Here is a 15,396-nt window from a genome sequence, read left to right as displayed (position 1 = left end):
AGATGTCGATGGCGAAGAACGCTCACCTCATGCATACTGATAGGTCCTGCGACACTTTGAATCGTCCCGAAATCTGTATTGTATATGTGGCGACCAATTCTAATCACTTCGGATACGATTCGAAGCTTAAAACTCTTGGAAGTCTTGATAAGTCTTGAGAAGTCTTGAGTTCTTGAAATATTGAAAGCTTGCGAAGTATTGAAGGTCTTCAAAGTCTTGAACATCTTGAAACTCTCAAGAGTTTCGATAGGTTTCGAAAGCTCGATGAGTACTGAATATATTACAAGCTTCTTGCCCACTTCTGTTCGAACAGTACTTTTGACGTAAAATATTAAAGAAAATCCGGAAGCTTTGAGTTATTACCATACATACATTCATTTCAAGACGATCAACATTTTTGAGACTATAAAAATTTTAAAGAATCGAGATCTTATCAGAACTTCCAAGAGTTTTAAGCTTCGAGTCACGTTCGAAATGATTCGAACTTTTGGCCATATTATTATTATTATGATTACTATTAACGAGGTAAACAAAGATTTGATGCGGAGAAGAATAGATTACACATTAATATTTACAAAATGAAGAAAAGAGAAAGAGAAATACATACACGGAGATTCGAAAGTAGCGATGAAATAAATACAATAAAAACCGAAGTATATGTTCTAAGAAGTGCTTCAAGGACAATTTGAATTATCCAAAAAGATCGATATCATAATGTACTTATATAATGACTTAATAAATAAATAATAAAATAATGGCATAATGACTTAACAAAGTGGACAATTCCATTAATGGATTTAAAATAGCCACAAGTACAATATGCACAAGGGAGTAATTTCTCAACGACCTAGGAGGTACGTAAAGAGACAACAATCGAATCATGGCGGAACAAGATATAAGACCTTTGGCTACCTTACTTACGAACACGATATCAGGAAATTTTCTTCTATTACTCCATGTTGGAAGATTAAGATTATTTAGCACTACGTGGTATTTGTGAGTGCCGAAAGGCATAACGTGATGATGTCCGCTATGTCTGGCAGCGAGTTTTAAGAATTCATACTGAACACTCTCAACCTAATTGATGTGGATATACCCATACAGATACATGGACAGATTCGAAGCGATTCGAACTGTTTCGGATTTCATTATTATTCATGCATCAGGGAATCGGTAAAAGTACGGGACGAAAAACGCAAGCAGGAACTTTTCAGGGTAGACGGAAATTTAATTAAAGTTTAACTAGCTAAAAAACGAGTACAATTTATACTTTTTCAACGAATGAATCCGTAGGGATGCTGATCGACCGCAGATCCAATCACCACGTATCGAATATCGTTCCTTTTTCAAGGCGTTACCCGAACGAGTATTTGAGCGACGAATTCCATCGAGTTCGATCAAACGACCTCTTCTGATCAAACACTCTCTTTCATAGCATCTTTCGAAGCAAAGGGAAACCTATTGATTCCTTAATCGCTTGCTCAAGCTGTTGTAAAATTTAATGTTGCTCAGCGTCGAGGACCAACTGCGCTGCAGCCAACGAAGCAATTAAACTTCAGCGACGAACAGGAAGCAAGCACCATACATACGACCATATCTTTTATGCAAACACACCCTTTATGTGTAAATCCAATTTTTCCACGCGCCATATGTTGTAGGCGGTTTACGTAATCCTAGGATAGGAAGAGATACGAAAACGGGGCCACATGGTTGGAACCGAGATGGCGAGGTTAGACACATTCTTCAAGATTATCTGTGAAGGAAAAACAGTTACGATAGCCGTTTTCATTGTGAAAATATTCACAATGAAGAATGGGAATCTGTAGAGGATGACGATCGAACGCGTTTCTTTTACCCTCGAAATCTCGGAACAGAGAGGAGGAAGAAAAAAAATGGTACAGTGGCTCACGAAGGTATTTGGATACTTATTGAGATATTTTGTGAGTGCGTTATATGAAACATTTTGAAATTCCATTAGTAATAAGACGCGATTATATTGAAACGAATTGGAAAATGCATACAGATAAAAGTTATACGAAATTGCAAGAGCTTTATGCAAATAGATGATAAATTCATGACGTTCTGTTAAAAATTTTTCAAGTATTTAAAAAAGGCGTAAAAACACATTTAATTCCACGACCAAAAGAAGAGACATTTCGGATGTGAAACTGGTTGGAAAATATTGAATTTACAAATTACTCTTCTATAAAAGACAAGAAATGTGACTCATTATGTCTTCCATTCATGGCCTTTAAATGTTTTCTGACTCCTACATACATTTCCAAATTACTCTCAGATTAGATCAACATAATTACAATAGTCGTGTCTTGTTACGGTATTCATGAAATTTCAAAAAGTTTCGTCTAATCTAAGCTAAGGAGTCGAATAGTGCCATTGTATATAAGAATAGGAGGGTCGTGCGAGGCCTTTTGAACCTATGAAATATTTAGCATTTCTCGATGTGGCGGGCAGTAAATAATTTTGTAGCCGAGTCAGGACCAATGGTCCCTTTTTCTTTTTCTCCAAGGCACGTGCATAAGATATGCATCACGTGGCGTTTTTGCTCGCTTTTCTCGCGCGCCATGCACGAATTCGAGAAGAGCCTTCGCTCTTTTCGATCGTAAATAAGCGAACGCTTTCTATTCCCCTTTTTTAAACCGCGATGCATTCGACTACATGCCACGAGCTCTCTGCCCGACCTTTCCCCATTCCCAGTACACCCTTGTCGCCTTTTTCCCCCTCTTGTAGACTGACCAGTCGCTCCATGGTGCTTTCTTAACGCGTCATAAAAACGAGACAACGTACTCTACGGACTTGCCGTCTTTTTGTTTCGAGAATATCTGCGCGACACGTGCTACGCCAACCGCGGAGAAACACTCATTAACATTCGTGCTACTATGATTTCTCTCTTTCTTCCACACTTTCACTCCTCGTGCGATTCGTTACGATACAGATGAAAAGAAATTAACTGATAGGTCGAATAAATCAGACGAACACGAAAGAAAAGAATCGAGAAAGTCTGCTGTATAACCAAATCGTAAAGAAACCCTGTGTCTCGTTCCTTCGAGGTTATATCTTCTTAGATAATCGCATTCTACATCGCATTCCGAGATAAAATTACGATTCTTTAATATCTATCACGATTCTGGATCAGGAGTATTCTCATTAATTGCGGTCAGCAGTACACTGCGTTTGCGACGTGAAAATAAAGTAACCCCCTTTTATCGATGTAGCTGCCATTAAAACGATTGCAACGCGTACCAATCTAATTCCGTTAAAACGCTTCTGCTACGTGTTTTCCCCGGCTTAATCTCGTAACCATGACTTCGCGTCTCCCTTGCAAAGCTTGGCTATTGAGAATCTTTCTCTCGAACGAATGGTAATTTGTAGAAGAAGACGATGACGTGTCCATAAACAAGGAAAAATCAACGTTTAGGACATTTTATCGATGACTATAATCCGATTAATGGGATAAATTCGTCGAGTCGTTGCAGGAAAATATGTTCCATAAATCTGAAGTAAAATCAGCGACAGGGATCTCCGAGCATCGTCGAAAGAAATCCACCATGTCGAATAACCTGTACGTATCACCATGTTTGATCGGCAAATTTCAAAAGTGAGTTACAGGACTCGTATATAAATCAAAATATGTCAAACGCGATAAAGAATTTCAAATTAACCGCGTCGAATTACCGTGATCACGAGTAAGACAGCGGAAGTCGGAGAAAATTACTGTAATTAACCCATCAAGCGTCAACCCTTTTCTCCTTATACATATAATTCCATAGATTTTAATCGCTTTCAGTGTATTTAATCAAAAGGTATTTTTAAAATACCTAATATGAAAGAATCCTCATCTGGAGGTCGTGATCGATGATACAAAATTTACATTTTCTTCTTACCGCTTCCTGGCATTAATAGCGGCACAAATGAACCAGTTCATTCTGTACTTGTTGCACAAATTAATTTTATAGGATTACGTATAGCTCTTTTATTATTAGGCTGGTGTATATGAAATGTCGTTTTTTAGAATAAAAGTTTAATATCCCGTAGTTGCTTCGATAGCGATCCAAATAAATCCAAGTAAATTCCGCATGAATCAATGCATTTTTCTAACGGTGAACTAGTTTCGTTACTTCAGATTTATAAGAGATATTAGCTGTAAGATTCTAACATTAGAAAATTCCCGAAATGGAGCTATTACGGTTTCTTTTAAAACAATTTCTGCGTTAGAAAATAATTAGGTGAAATAGAGAAAGACTTTAATCTTCCCAACATACTAAATTTACGCTTCCAACATCTTGCACGCCATTTTCTTCACAAATCTCATAACAATCTCAAAAATATTCTGATTATTACAAGTACAGTTACATTTTAATCGCAAGTTTCCCCAATACTGAATATACGTGATTTATAATAAATTTCTTCCTCCTTGATGCGATTGATAATTACTGCGTTGATAGATTAAAAGTAAATGGATAAGTTTGGCTCATCAAGTTCAAACGTGAAAGAAACACGTATCACGTGCACCAATGTAATATGTAAAATTGTATATTCTTATCTGAGAATTCAGATATGATTGATGAAGAAGCGAATAAAGTTAGCTTATTCAAATTACAAGTTCTCACAAAACATAAAATACCATTCATTAAACGTGTCTGACACGACGTACAAAAAGTTTTATCCATTTCTGAGAATAAAAATTTTTAAGACGCTGATCTTATAAATTGTTGCCTTTCAACCTAAACCGCTATCAATGCCAAGAATCGTTATAATCCTTCAAATGGAAACCACAGCTAATGGATTAGCGTGTCGAATTAAACCTCAACATCGAGTTTCTTGGTCATCGTTACTCCATTCCGATTCATCCCAGGTTACATATAAATCCGGCTGCATATTGGCAGGAAATTGTAAAGTTTCATTATACTGGCTACATAGGCGACGTCCGTAATTCGAGTTCCAATGAATAATTCATGCAATTCGACGCGATTGTCGCCGAAACGGTTAACGCGACTCTTGCAAAGTTCTTTTCCTGTGTTCGGCCGACGTTCTCTCTATTCACTGTAATTTCTCGCAAATTGCTTGTCACGATGAATTAACCGATACCACTCGGTTTGCGCGCGTTTTACCGACGTAACGGAAATAAATGTTCCGTAACGGTACGTATGTCAATCGTGGATGATCAAACGGTAGCACTGGATTAAAAGGTTCGTTTCATACTTAGTGGCTTCGTACTTTTCAGCTCATTTGTGCCACACGTCCTGTTTTCTTCTGACGTTCTTATCCACAAAGTTAATTATAGGAGCAGCGAAATTATTCTACATGAACAAGTAGCTTCTATATTGGACGATGTGCTTTCACGGTAATCGTCAATTAATGGCCCTCCACCGTCACGGTTTTTACTTAAACTATATCGTGCGAAATAATCGCAGAAACTTTGGCTCGCGGTTTTAAAGTAGCGTAATCGATGTTTCGAAAACTCGTTTCCCCAGCTTATCCTTTTTTATCGCGTCGTTCGAGTAACTTCTTGCAGTTAGTCCAGATTTATTAAAATGTCAAGCCGTGTAATTTCGAGTATAAGTGGGTTAAACGCGACCCCCGTAAACGATTCGAGCAAAGTAACAGGCACTCAACGAACGTAACGACGAACAAACGAGTCCGTGGAGAACACGCATCCACGCATCCGGCGTAACGACACCGTTGTTACTTTTACACGCAATCATTATCGTTCCAAGGTCTCAAGGAAGGAAGCAAAAGTCCAACTTCTCGAAAAGCTCGACCAATGCCGCAGACAAGGAATTAGCGAAGAACAACAAAGCTGCTAAAGATACTAGATTAACCACGAACCTTCCTGACGATGCTGCGGTGCACTTTGGAAACTTTTATGGTATCCAAAAAAAATCGAACAAACCACGAGCTGGCAGAGTGAGAAGTCTTTTGGATTCTACCAGTCCATCATCCACTAGCTATAAACCAACGCCGAGACTAGAGTTCACCAGGCAGATGGTTCAAAAGTAAGTGAACGAGGAAACACGATGAAATTTAGTGAGACCAAATTAAATTCTCGAGAGGTGACATCGATTCACACTCGACTGTCGTGATAATATTGGGAAAGTTTGAAACAAACCCGAAAATGTTCGTAGAAGATACGTATTTGATGCAAGTATGTACTTTACAAAAATTTAGTACTTAGAAAGTACTTAGACAGTCCATTGCTCGTTATATTAATATGCCTCAACATTCAATGGCATCATCTTTGCCTTTGTTATATGTTCAAGATGAGTATTCATACCGTATGTTAATTTCTTACTAAATATATGTTTGCAATTAATATCTTACTACTTCTATATACATTGTCAACTTGGTTTCAAGTTTGATCAATATTAGCACGACAATCGTGCCTCGTTATAATGCTAATGAAATCTCAAAATATTTTATCTAACACATACAATATGTACGTAACAATTTTCTATAATAGGATAAGTAGGAAAGTACATAAATATATTTGTGTGCCGCTATGTATTCAGTTAAGACATGAGAAAATTGTATTGCGATTAATTCCCAGACTGGAACGAACAGCTGGCACGAAGGAATACGCGCGACAAGTGTCAGCCTTATTGGAGGAGACAGTCGAACCGGCGCATTTCAAGCTGCATTCATTGCCGACCGAGAATTCGATTCCGGATGGAAGATACAATCCCACGGGATTCCCGCTCTGGTACAAGGAACCTTATAAAATGCCGTTAGTATTCCTCCAGTTGGTTACGTCATTCCATCTATTTCGTTACCGGTGGGATTGCACGCATTACCAGAAAATAGGATAGACTCTGAACCACTATAATGAGTTTCTTTCTCCGTTGAAAATGAGTAACGCGAGACACTAAATGGGAGGGACGATATCCAATATAATAGGATCGAAAAAGAAATTCTGGAAGGCTTGGATCGATACTGTCTTCTACTACTCTAATACTCTAATATTCTAATGGACTTGAATTTTTAGGTTCGCCTCGGACGAGGTTTACAAACTTCTCGAGGAGAGGTTGGATAACGCCGAGGAAGGGAAGGCGAGAGATATTTTCAAAGAGGATTCTTCTGAGAGAAGTTCATTGGAAGAATGGAGCGAAGACGAAGAAGCAGGGTATGGAGAAAATTTCCAAGACGATGGAGCGATAAGCATTCTAACGAGAGAAAGATCTTCGATGAATTTACTGTCTAATGGATCGTCTTCTGTAACAGAAGCGAAAGACACGGACTCCAAGGAAAGCAATCAAATACTTCTCGATAAGAAACCAAGCAAATTAGTCTCGTTCCAACAACGCTGAACTGTAAAGTGGTGTTGCTCGTGAGTACGTGAAAAATAAAAAGAAATTCTGAATATAAATAGAAACATGAATTTCCTGTATATTAACTAGCGCAACCAAGACGTAAAGTAGAATTCTCAGGCGATGCAATAGTCCAAGAACTCGTAACAATGTTCGCTCGTTACCAGTATTCAGTCTTTTTAGACAGAAATAGACTAATTAGCATTTCGCTATTAATGATTCTACCGTTATCACAAGGTCTAAAGCGCGATGGAGAATATGTCTAGAAATTCATTTCCAACGCTAATTAGAAGCCTTGATTATTACTCGGTTGCGTACTTTGCAATTATGGGCTAGCAGATTGGTGTGAATCTAACGCTGTTATGAATTCATTAATTAATGATGGGGATCTTGCGAAAGGACGAGAAATGTACTAGGTGACGAATTACCGGATACTCTACGTGCTTTACTTCCGTCTATTCCGATCTTCTCAATTCTAACATTTTCTTTTTTACGTATTATCGTGATATAATAGTAATAAAAATGAACATTCGCAGAATACTTTTCAAGAACCTCTTGAAGGAATATCCATCAAAATTACCGCTTTGTCAAAACGAATTAAAAGAAACAAGAATAGAGAAAAAAGTATGGGAACGTTTAACGGTGAAGAATTATAGTTGATATAAAAAATAATACAATACGGTATCATAAGGATAACGAATGACTCGACGTGGTTTCCCGTTTACTAAAAGAGGGTAGCATAACTCGAGCGGAGTGTTCGCATTGTTTTCGGTTCAGTGGAATTGCAAGAGGGCGCAGGATGGGGTTGGCATTTATCGATTATTCCGCCTACTAAGCCAAAGACGCTTTTCATGTACCTTTAACGTGATCGAAAATTAGATTTTCGTATCAAAGAGCATTTTGTGGAGGATAAGGAAGTAAAGCTGATCAATCATACTTCGATGAATTAAAAGGATAAAGAAACAAGAAAGAAGAACTTTCGAGCAGTTCTAAGAGGAAAACGTGATTTGTGTTTCTTTCTATGATTCAAATAGCCTGTCTTACAAGAGTAGTAGTATATACATTAGTTTATTTCTTCGTGAAACTGTACAGAATGGTCCACAGCGAATCGGAGACTTACATTAAATAAGTCACTTAACCATTGAGGCCATCAATTTGCTCAAGTATCGTATAACTGGACGCATCGGATTAACTTACACCTGTGAAAAAAGGACATAGTCTGGAGAATATTATACGCAGTTCGCGGTTTAGCGACACGAAAATTCATAGATCCGTTCATAATCCAATGGAATCGGGCGAATGGCAGTTTGTATATCCGAGGGACTGAATTCTGTTGCGTTTAGAATAAATTGCTATACAAAGCTTCAATTAAAAATCTATCCGTTCCTTCTATTGTTCCCTTGCAGGAAATGTACGAGCAACCACTCCCATAAAGAGAAAAATTGCACCACTGCCCACTATCATGAGAAACTTGTTATCTTTGTACCTCTCCCGATTCTTGAACATAATCCAAGGCTACTGAAGTACAGTAAAATATATTCATCAATTTTTGATAGATAACAATATACGTTTCTCTGTATTTCTCTGTACTCCACGTAGTATGAATGTTTTTTTTTTCTTATTTTTTGTTTTCTATTTTTAGAGCTTGACAGGGTTAGCTCCCATCAGATTGATACTTTCGAGGCCTTCCCTAGGTCTTCTTCCATGAGTAATACATTTCCAGGGGTCGATTGACGCGCCAGAATTTGTCGTTCACCTGTCTTAACGTTTGAGATCCACTTAAAACCACTAATTGACCAGGCGATGGTGCTATGTATATGCAAAAATTCAATAGCCTATCCGATTCTGATAATTCTGTATCCAGATCCAATGTTAGCCGCATGGCCAGGTACTTGCTCAGATGATCCACTATAAAAATTAATAGGGATTATTTCTTGATCTTCTCTGGATAGCCTTCTTAGATCCGTACGATTTTTTCGAATATTCACCTGTCGCGTTCGCCGTCGTCTTGATGTACCGAATGCTATTTTCCTTCAAAGCTTTTATGAGTGAATTATCTCCGGCCATTTCCGTAGGATGTGGTTTGAAGACGAGTTCGATTTCATTAAGCATTAAAGGCTCGCTCGGACCTTCACCCTCTGTGTCTACCATGGAATCACCACCACCGGTTTCAGCTTCTGCACTAGATGAGTCATTCTCGGAATTTTGTAAACTTTTCTGTCGTTTCGGAGGTTTGGGAATTTGATTTGCTGGATTCGGCGATGGCGTGGTGGAATTTCTGGATGTTGTACCTGCAAATTGGCGATTTTACTCACTACAGGCCCATCTATTCAGTCTATCCAAGCAGATACAGTAAAGCTATTACAAGCTACATGCGACTAGAATTTTTTAAATTACCTCCACTACTATTATTTAAAGGTCCTGTTGTACTTTGAGACGAGTCACTTTGATTCGCAGCATTTGTAGCGTTTGGTGTTGCCGGGGCACTTGCATTTTGTGAATTGTTATAGGATGTCGCGTTGTTAGCATTCTCTGACTCGTTAGCATTCTTCCTAGACCTCTGAGAACGATTTTGGCTTTGTAATTTGATCCCCTCTGTAATAGAATTTACCAGTGCAGCCTGTGAATGCGACTTGTTCAGTTTTGCCAGTACCCTTTCTTGGTGTGCCTCGTACTCATCACGACTGGGATATATCTTAGAAATCAATAGATCAAAGTTAGGATCTGGTCTGAGAGACCTCTTGGATACCAATTTTTTCCTGCATGTCGGACATTCCTATAAACAGAATTTCACATCTTGCATATTTCCCAAAACCAACCTAATCTCTACCAGTAATTTAACTCACTAATAGCCATCTCAAAATGATAAAATCAGAATCACTGTCACAAAGGCCAATAAACAAAACAAATCAACTTCATTCAACATTCAAAACTAATAACTTATGAACTATCTTAGAGAATGAAGGATAAACACAACTTTCTGCATTATCAAATAAAACAGAAATCTAAATTCAATAATCAACAGAACATTCTACTTTTCTAACTAATATCATCGAAATAAAGACACAAACATTACACACAATATGAAACGTTATTTACGGTGCAGTTCAAAAACCATCGAATTTGACAGAAATAGATTGAAAATACGTTAAAAAATTACTTCAACACTTGACTGCATGATCTAAGACTACATATAAAAAGATTGAGTAGTATTTACATAAAAGCGTAATATATAGGGAAAAAGGAACAGTGACGGGATATTGACCAAGTACTAACATCAATTTTTTAGTGAAACAAGAAGTATCTAGATACTCTTCGTCTCGAGAGTAATCATATATTTAATAGTTATCGTCAGAACGATTCCGGAACATACACGTACCTTATTACCGCTTCTAAGTGCCGTAATAATACAATCGGAACAGAAACGATGTAGGCACTCCTTGGTAGTCATAGTCTTTTTAAGCATATCCAGACAAATTGGGCACATAAGCTCACTGTGCAAACTTCGTGGACTAACTGCGATTTCTGTATTGTCAGTAATAGCATCCTGAGGCGTACGATGAAGCTCATACAGCGATAATTCCCAAGTTTTATTCAGGCCGACTTGCTCCGCGGAAGCCATCTTGACTACATACTAGCCGTCAGCTGAAAAGCCTGTACACACCACATATAGCCACCTGAATTTTACTAACGCCATCTTACGGCATCCCTGTGAAGTTTTAAACGCGATTCCGGACAGTAAGTTAAAAAAGCGGGCGACTACGAAAAAAGTTGTCTATGATGCTTTTCCTCGTTTCCTTTTCCTGGGTTTCTTTCTTTTGTTTTATCCGTACATGGCATCCTCTAATTAGCATAATAAATAGGTTCAGTCACAGTGGATACAGTGAGAGGTAATTGAACACAGGACACAAGATGAAGAAATTAAAAGATTTAGAAAGGAAACGCTACAGTGGCATATAAAATTTTCTGATCAGAGAGATTTCTCACTTTATACTTTAAAAATGATATTCTTTTATTATTATTAAAAATAATTTTAAGTAATGTTATACAATCATTTAACAGTGCTTGTGTATTATACTATTTTCTTAATCATACTCTTATACCCAAATATTATTTAAAATTCTTTTAGATATCATCTTTCGAATATAAAGTTAAAAATGTATTCTGATCGGAAATCTTGGCATGCCATTACATATGAATCTATAATCTCAGAAATAGAAGGATGAAAGAATGGATTAAAAAGACATAAAATCCTTGACAAAAAAAGGCAGTCCAGCAAACCACTGTGGGAAATTAATATAGATTTAACCACAGACAAGGTACATTTAACGAGATCGTTAAAATGAAGGTCGATAAAGTGGGTTCCTGTTATTAAGCAGCGGGCGCATTCAAAGATGTTTAATAATCCGCGATATAAGTTGATAAACTAATCGGTGCAGACACTTGTCGTGCTTTATAAATAACACTGGTCGACTCGATACTGTCTTTGCAACTGCAATTAACACTCGAACGAAAGTACGATCGTATGATCGTGGCGAATGAAGGAAGCGAAGAAAATGCAGGCATAGAGGGCGGGAAGGCGCATAAGCGTAGGCAAAATATGTTTCCTCGTTATAAATAATATAACGGTATATAATACCGTCTAAGATGGGCGTAGCTCGGCCATCGCCGCATACGCGTTGGATACATCTTTCTAAGCGAACGAGTACAGAGGTGCAATCGCGCATCGATCTAACATGGCAAACTAGACCGACGAGACCCGAACTCCTTTTTTCCCTGACCTTAACTGTAGATAACCGTAATTGCGCCTGTCGGTGCTTATTGGGAAGACGTGTTTTATCACCTTTCTTCGACGATACGATCGGCGTCTTCAATCACTAGACCGAGTGCTATCCATCTTTTGCTACTGCTCGTCTCGACGGGCAAAAGAAAAATACTACGGAAAATATGCATATGTATACGACTTATGTCAAATTATATCATTAACTTCTTATTAATACTAGTACAGTTTCGATGCAAAACAGGCAAGTTAAAGAGTATATCGTAAGATAACGAGAAATCCATCGACAGATTTCTGGAGTGATTTATAGGCATATGCAAGGAGCATTAAGAACGTTTATATAGAATTTGAAAAATTAGCTGTCTCTATCCTCGTGATAGTTCAACGAACCTAGATATTTAAAACCATCAACATGCTGATGGCCTTTCGTATGTACCTCGACGACGTAAGGTGTGTTCGTTCGTAAAAATTGGACTAAACATATTTTAATGTATGCGAAATTTATAGGTCAGTCGGCGAAGGTAATACGGGGCGACACCTTGTTCCACTTAACGGTGATCCTGCTCCGTCAACTTTTTAACTCGATTTAATTCTTTGCCTTTGGCGAAGGACGACGCATTAACCGTTCACCGTGTTCTCTTTCTCTCTGTCGTCCGATTGAAAAAAATCTAGGTTGAACGACGTGCTGGAAAATTGATATTTCCGATACTCTGTAATTCCATAATACTTTTCAACTGATATTAGGAATTTTATTGAATGAAAACTATCGATTTATTCTAGTTTCGATGGTCGGAGCGTGACGACAAAGAATTACAGCGAACAAGAGACAGGCTATTAGAAAACTATATAAAAACGGCCAGATTGCTACATTGACATGCTTTCTAGCGGACAATCTTTCTCTCGCGAAGCTTACGTAATTCCCAGCCACGATCTCCCCGTGTACTGCCTACATAGCGATGCCAAACCACGGTCACACGGGTATTATAGATATTATAGTACGGTTTACGTATCCTTTTTGTGCATGCGCTTCTTCTCATGGAATCGTATCTTCATTTTACGTAAGCTCGCGGGGAACGCCCATCGGGCTAAGTCTTCCACTGTAATTTTCGAACAATATCTTTTTATGGTGCCGATTCACTATGCTTCCGGTACAAAACCTTGTAATCTTTGGATTCCTATTCACGATATTCATCACGTGATAATTTTGAAAACGTTCGAGGTAAATCGCGTGTAAGAAGCTCCGCGCAGACTCTCCAAATGGACCACGTTGAAACGTTTTATAATCGATCGTTCCGAAGCGATCGACGTGAAAGGCTATCGATCCCATCGGCGAACGTTACAAAACAACCAACAACGCGATCTTCTTCGCGCGCGTTTTAATACAGAAGCGATCTGTGCTCGATGATTCGATGGTAAAAGCTTTCATTTAGTTTCAGTTAATGCTCCGATGATCCGTTTGCATGACTGCGATCTGCTACTGTACCAGCATGATAATTGCAGAAGATAAAACAAAAAAAATAGAATGGAACGTAAAAGTCAGATCGATGTAGAACCAAGAAAATTTAATAGATTAACCGATCTCATTCCAATAACCTATGGCGATATATTTGTATGCAACTATACTATATTGTATGGAACTTCGATATAGAAAAGTATATCGATGAATGCTCCAATGGCTTCGTAATATGACAACGATTCGCTATTGGGCCATTATAATAATCACATCTTACAATAGAACTCTATTTATCTGAACTTTCACTGGTAGAATTCACTCATCCGAGCATAATAATATTAACTCTAATTACACATGTGTAGCACACGTATAAACTGTTTGTTTCCTGACAAAGTCAAATTTCTACTGTATAGTTCTGCTGTAGAGGATCTGTTGCTGTTATTCCGAGCATTCGAAAGCAAAAGCTTCGATTTAGTTTCGGTGAATGCTCCAACGATTCGTTCGTTCGCCGGACAACGATTTGCTACTGTAAGACGGTAATAATTATTATTTCCTTCTCGACTTCCTTGTTCCCTACATTGCGCAAGCATCCGGAAGGAGCAGTGTTCTTGCCGCTTGATACATGGTTACAAGTATCCGTTCAGCCCAGGTCAAGCGTGAATCTGACCCAGAAGAATCACCGTACACGTTGGATCCATCCTGACCCATGGATTAACCAGCAGCCACGTTTTACGCTTCCTACGAGACGATCTCTCGCAACCGGAAAGGTCACTACCTCGCGTGAAAGGATCGAGCTTTCATTCACGACACGATTACGCAAAGGTTACGATCAGTTATCAAATGAAAATGAAGTTTTAGCTTGGGGGACATACTTTGCGCGACTCTGATACGAAGAATCAATAAGCTGGTTCTGTCTTTACACTATTTCGATTTGATCTAACACGATTAAAACGGCGTTTCCTTAAAAACTTCTATTTGAATTTCACTCATATTCGAGGCGTTACATTTTCACGTATTTTTCGGTATGCCTACTTTTCTTAGATCTGTACTCTGACTTTACTTTATGTTTCTTCCCTGGAATTTAACGACCGGCTGTCAAGACCGTTTTGTCTTTTTTTATTTTATCCTCTACTTTATAGGAGAATTGTATAAGAGAGCCATTCGGAATAAAGGGAACATCGAGTGCCTGTAATTTTCTTCAATGTATTAAATTATAGGGAATTCTTATAATTTCAGTCTTTCGTTTGACGTTTGAAATTGCCACTTAACCGTGACTTAAAAGTGAAATCTCTTACAGGCAATTGTCTTTATAAATTTATGAAACAAAAAAACCTGTTCAAATAAATGATCGCAGTATAGCAGGCTTTAAACATAGAATTCACTTTACAATAAAAAAGCCATATAATCATATAAATCTTACGTTCTATTGTATAGGATCAAGCAACCAAACAAATTAAATACGTATGGAGGAAATCAGTATAGCAGGTTCTAAAGAACATAAAATTTATTTTACGATTAAAAAAATTGCCTACAGTCGTATAAATCTGACGGTGCATTGTATACAATTGTAATAGCGGAGAAGCCTTGAAATTTTTAGATTATTCCTAAGTGGATCATATAAATAATCAAGAGCTCCGGTTCCACCTTGTTAACAATGTAACAGAGTTGAAAAATGCGACCACTTGAATCTATAATTACGATCACACATCTGCAGCAATGAATGGAAAAACGATGAACGATAACGTATAGAAGAAGACAAAGAATCAGAGTCGCAATGCGACTTTACGAGCCAAATCGCTGCGACGTGCGATAATAATTGCAAGACCCATCTCATTAGTACG

The 15,396-nt window shown here is 38.0% G+C and overlaps 2 protein-coding genes across 2 annotated transcripts; one reads left to right on the top strand and one right to left on the bottom strand.

Annotated features, from left to right (window-relative positions):
- Nucleotides 1-1,836: 1,836 nt before the first annotated feature.
- Nucleotides 1,837-7,367, top strand: LOC117155363 (uncharacterized; the record flags this gene model as incomplete). The annotated part of the gene is made up of 4 exons (XM_076623370.1): nucleotides 1,837-1,913; nucleotides 5,736-6,014; nucleotides 6,566-6,742; nucleotides 7,001-7,367. Coding segments are annotated over 4 exons (855 nt in total), but the record flags the coding sequence as incomplete, so codon positions are not given.
- A 995-nt stretch (nucleotides 7,368-8,362) lies between these two features.
- Nucleotides 8,363-10,973, bottom strand: Sce (E3 ubiquitin-protein ligase Sce). Its single transcript, XM_033331135.2, has 4 exons — nucleotides 10,702-10,973; nucleotides 9,720-10,098; nucleotides 9,311-9,613; nucleotides 8,363-9,230 (listed from the first exon to the last, which is right to left on the bottom strand). Exons 1-4 carry the CDS (start codon nucleotides 10,942-10,944, stop codon nucleotides 9,013-9,015), a joined length of 1,143 nt encoding a protein of 380 aa, XP_033187026.1. The 5' UTR covers nucleotides 10,945-10,973; the 3' UTR covers nucleotides 8,363-9,012.
- Between the last annotated feature and the right edge of the window lie 4,423 nt (nucleotides 10,974-15,396).

The sequence above is a fragment of the Bombus vancouverensis genome, chromosome 12 (assembly GCF_051014615.1).
Source record: "Bombus vancouverensis nearcticus chromosome 12, iyBomVanc1_principal, whole genome shotgun sequence".
Lineage (NCBI taxonomy): Eukaryota > Metazoa > Arthropoda > Insecta > Hymenoptera > Apidae > Bombus > Bombus vancouverensis.
This window is presented reverse-complemented; position numbering and strand designations above follow the sequence as displayed.

Excerpts from the sequence above, each read along its gene's own strand:
- Sce (XM_033331135.2), bottom strand. The coding sequence starts at position 10,944 with ATGGCTTCCGCGGAGCAAGTCGGCCTGAATAAAACTTGGGAATTATCG. Across the intron at positions 10,099-10,701 it reads CACTTAGAAGCGGTAATAAG|GAATGTCCGACATGCAGGAA; the intron begins GTACGTGTATGT and ends TTCTGTTTATAG. Across the intron at positions 9,231-9,310 it reads GACGACGGCGAACGCGACAG|TGGATCATCTGAGCAAGTAC; the intron begins GTGAATATTCGA and ends TAATTTTTATAG.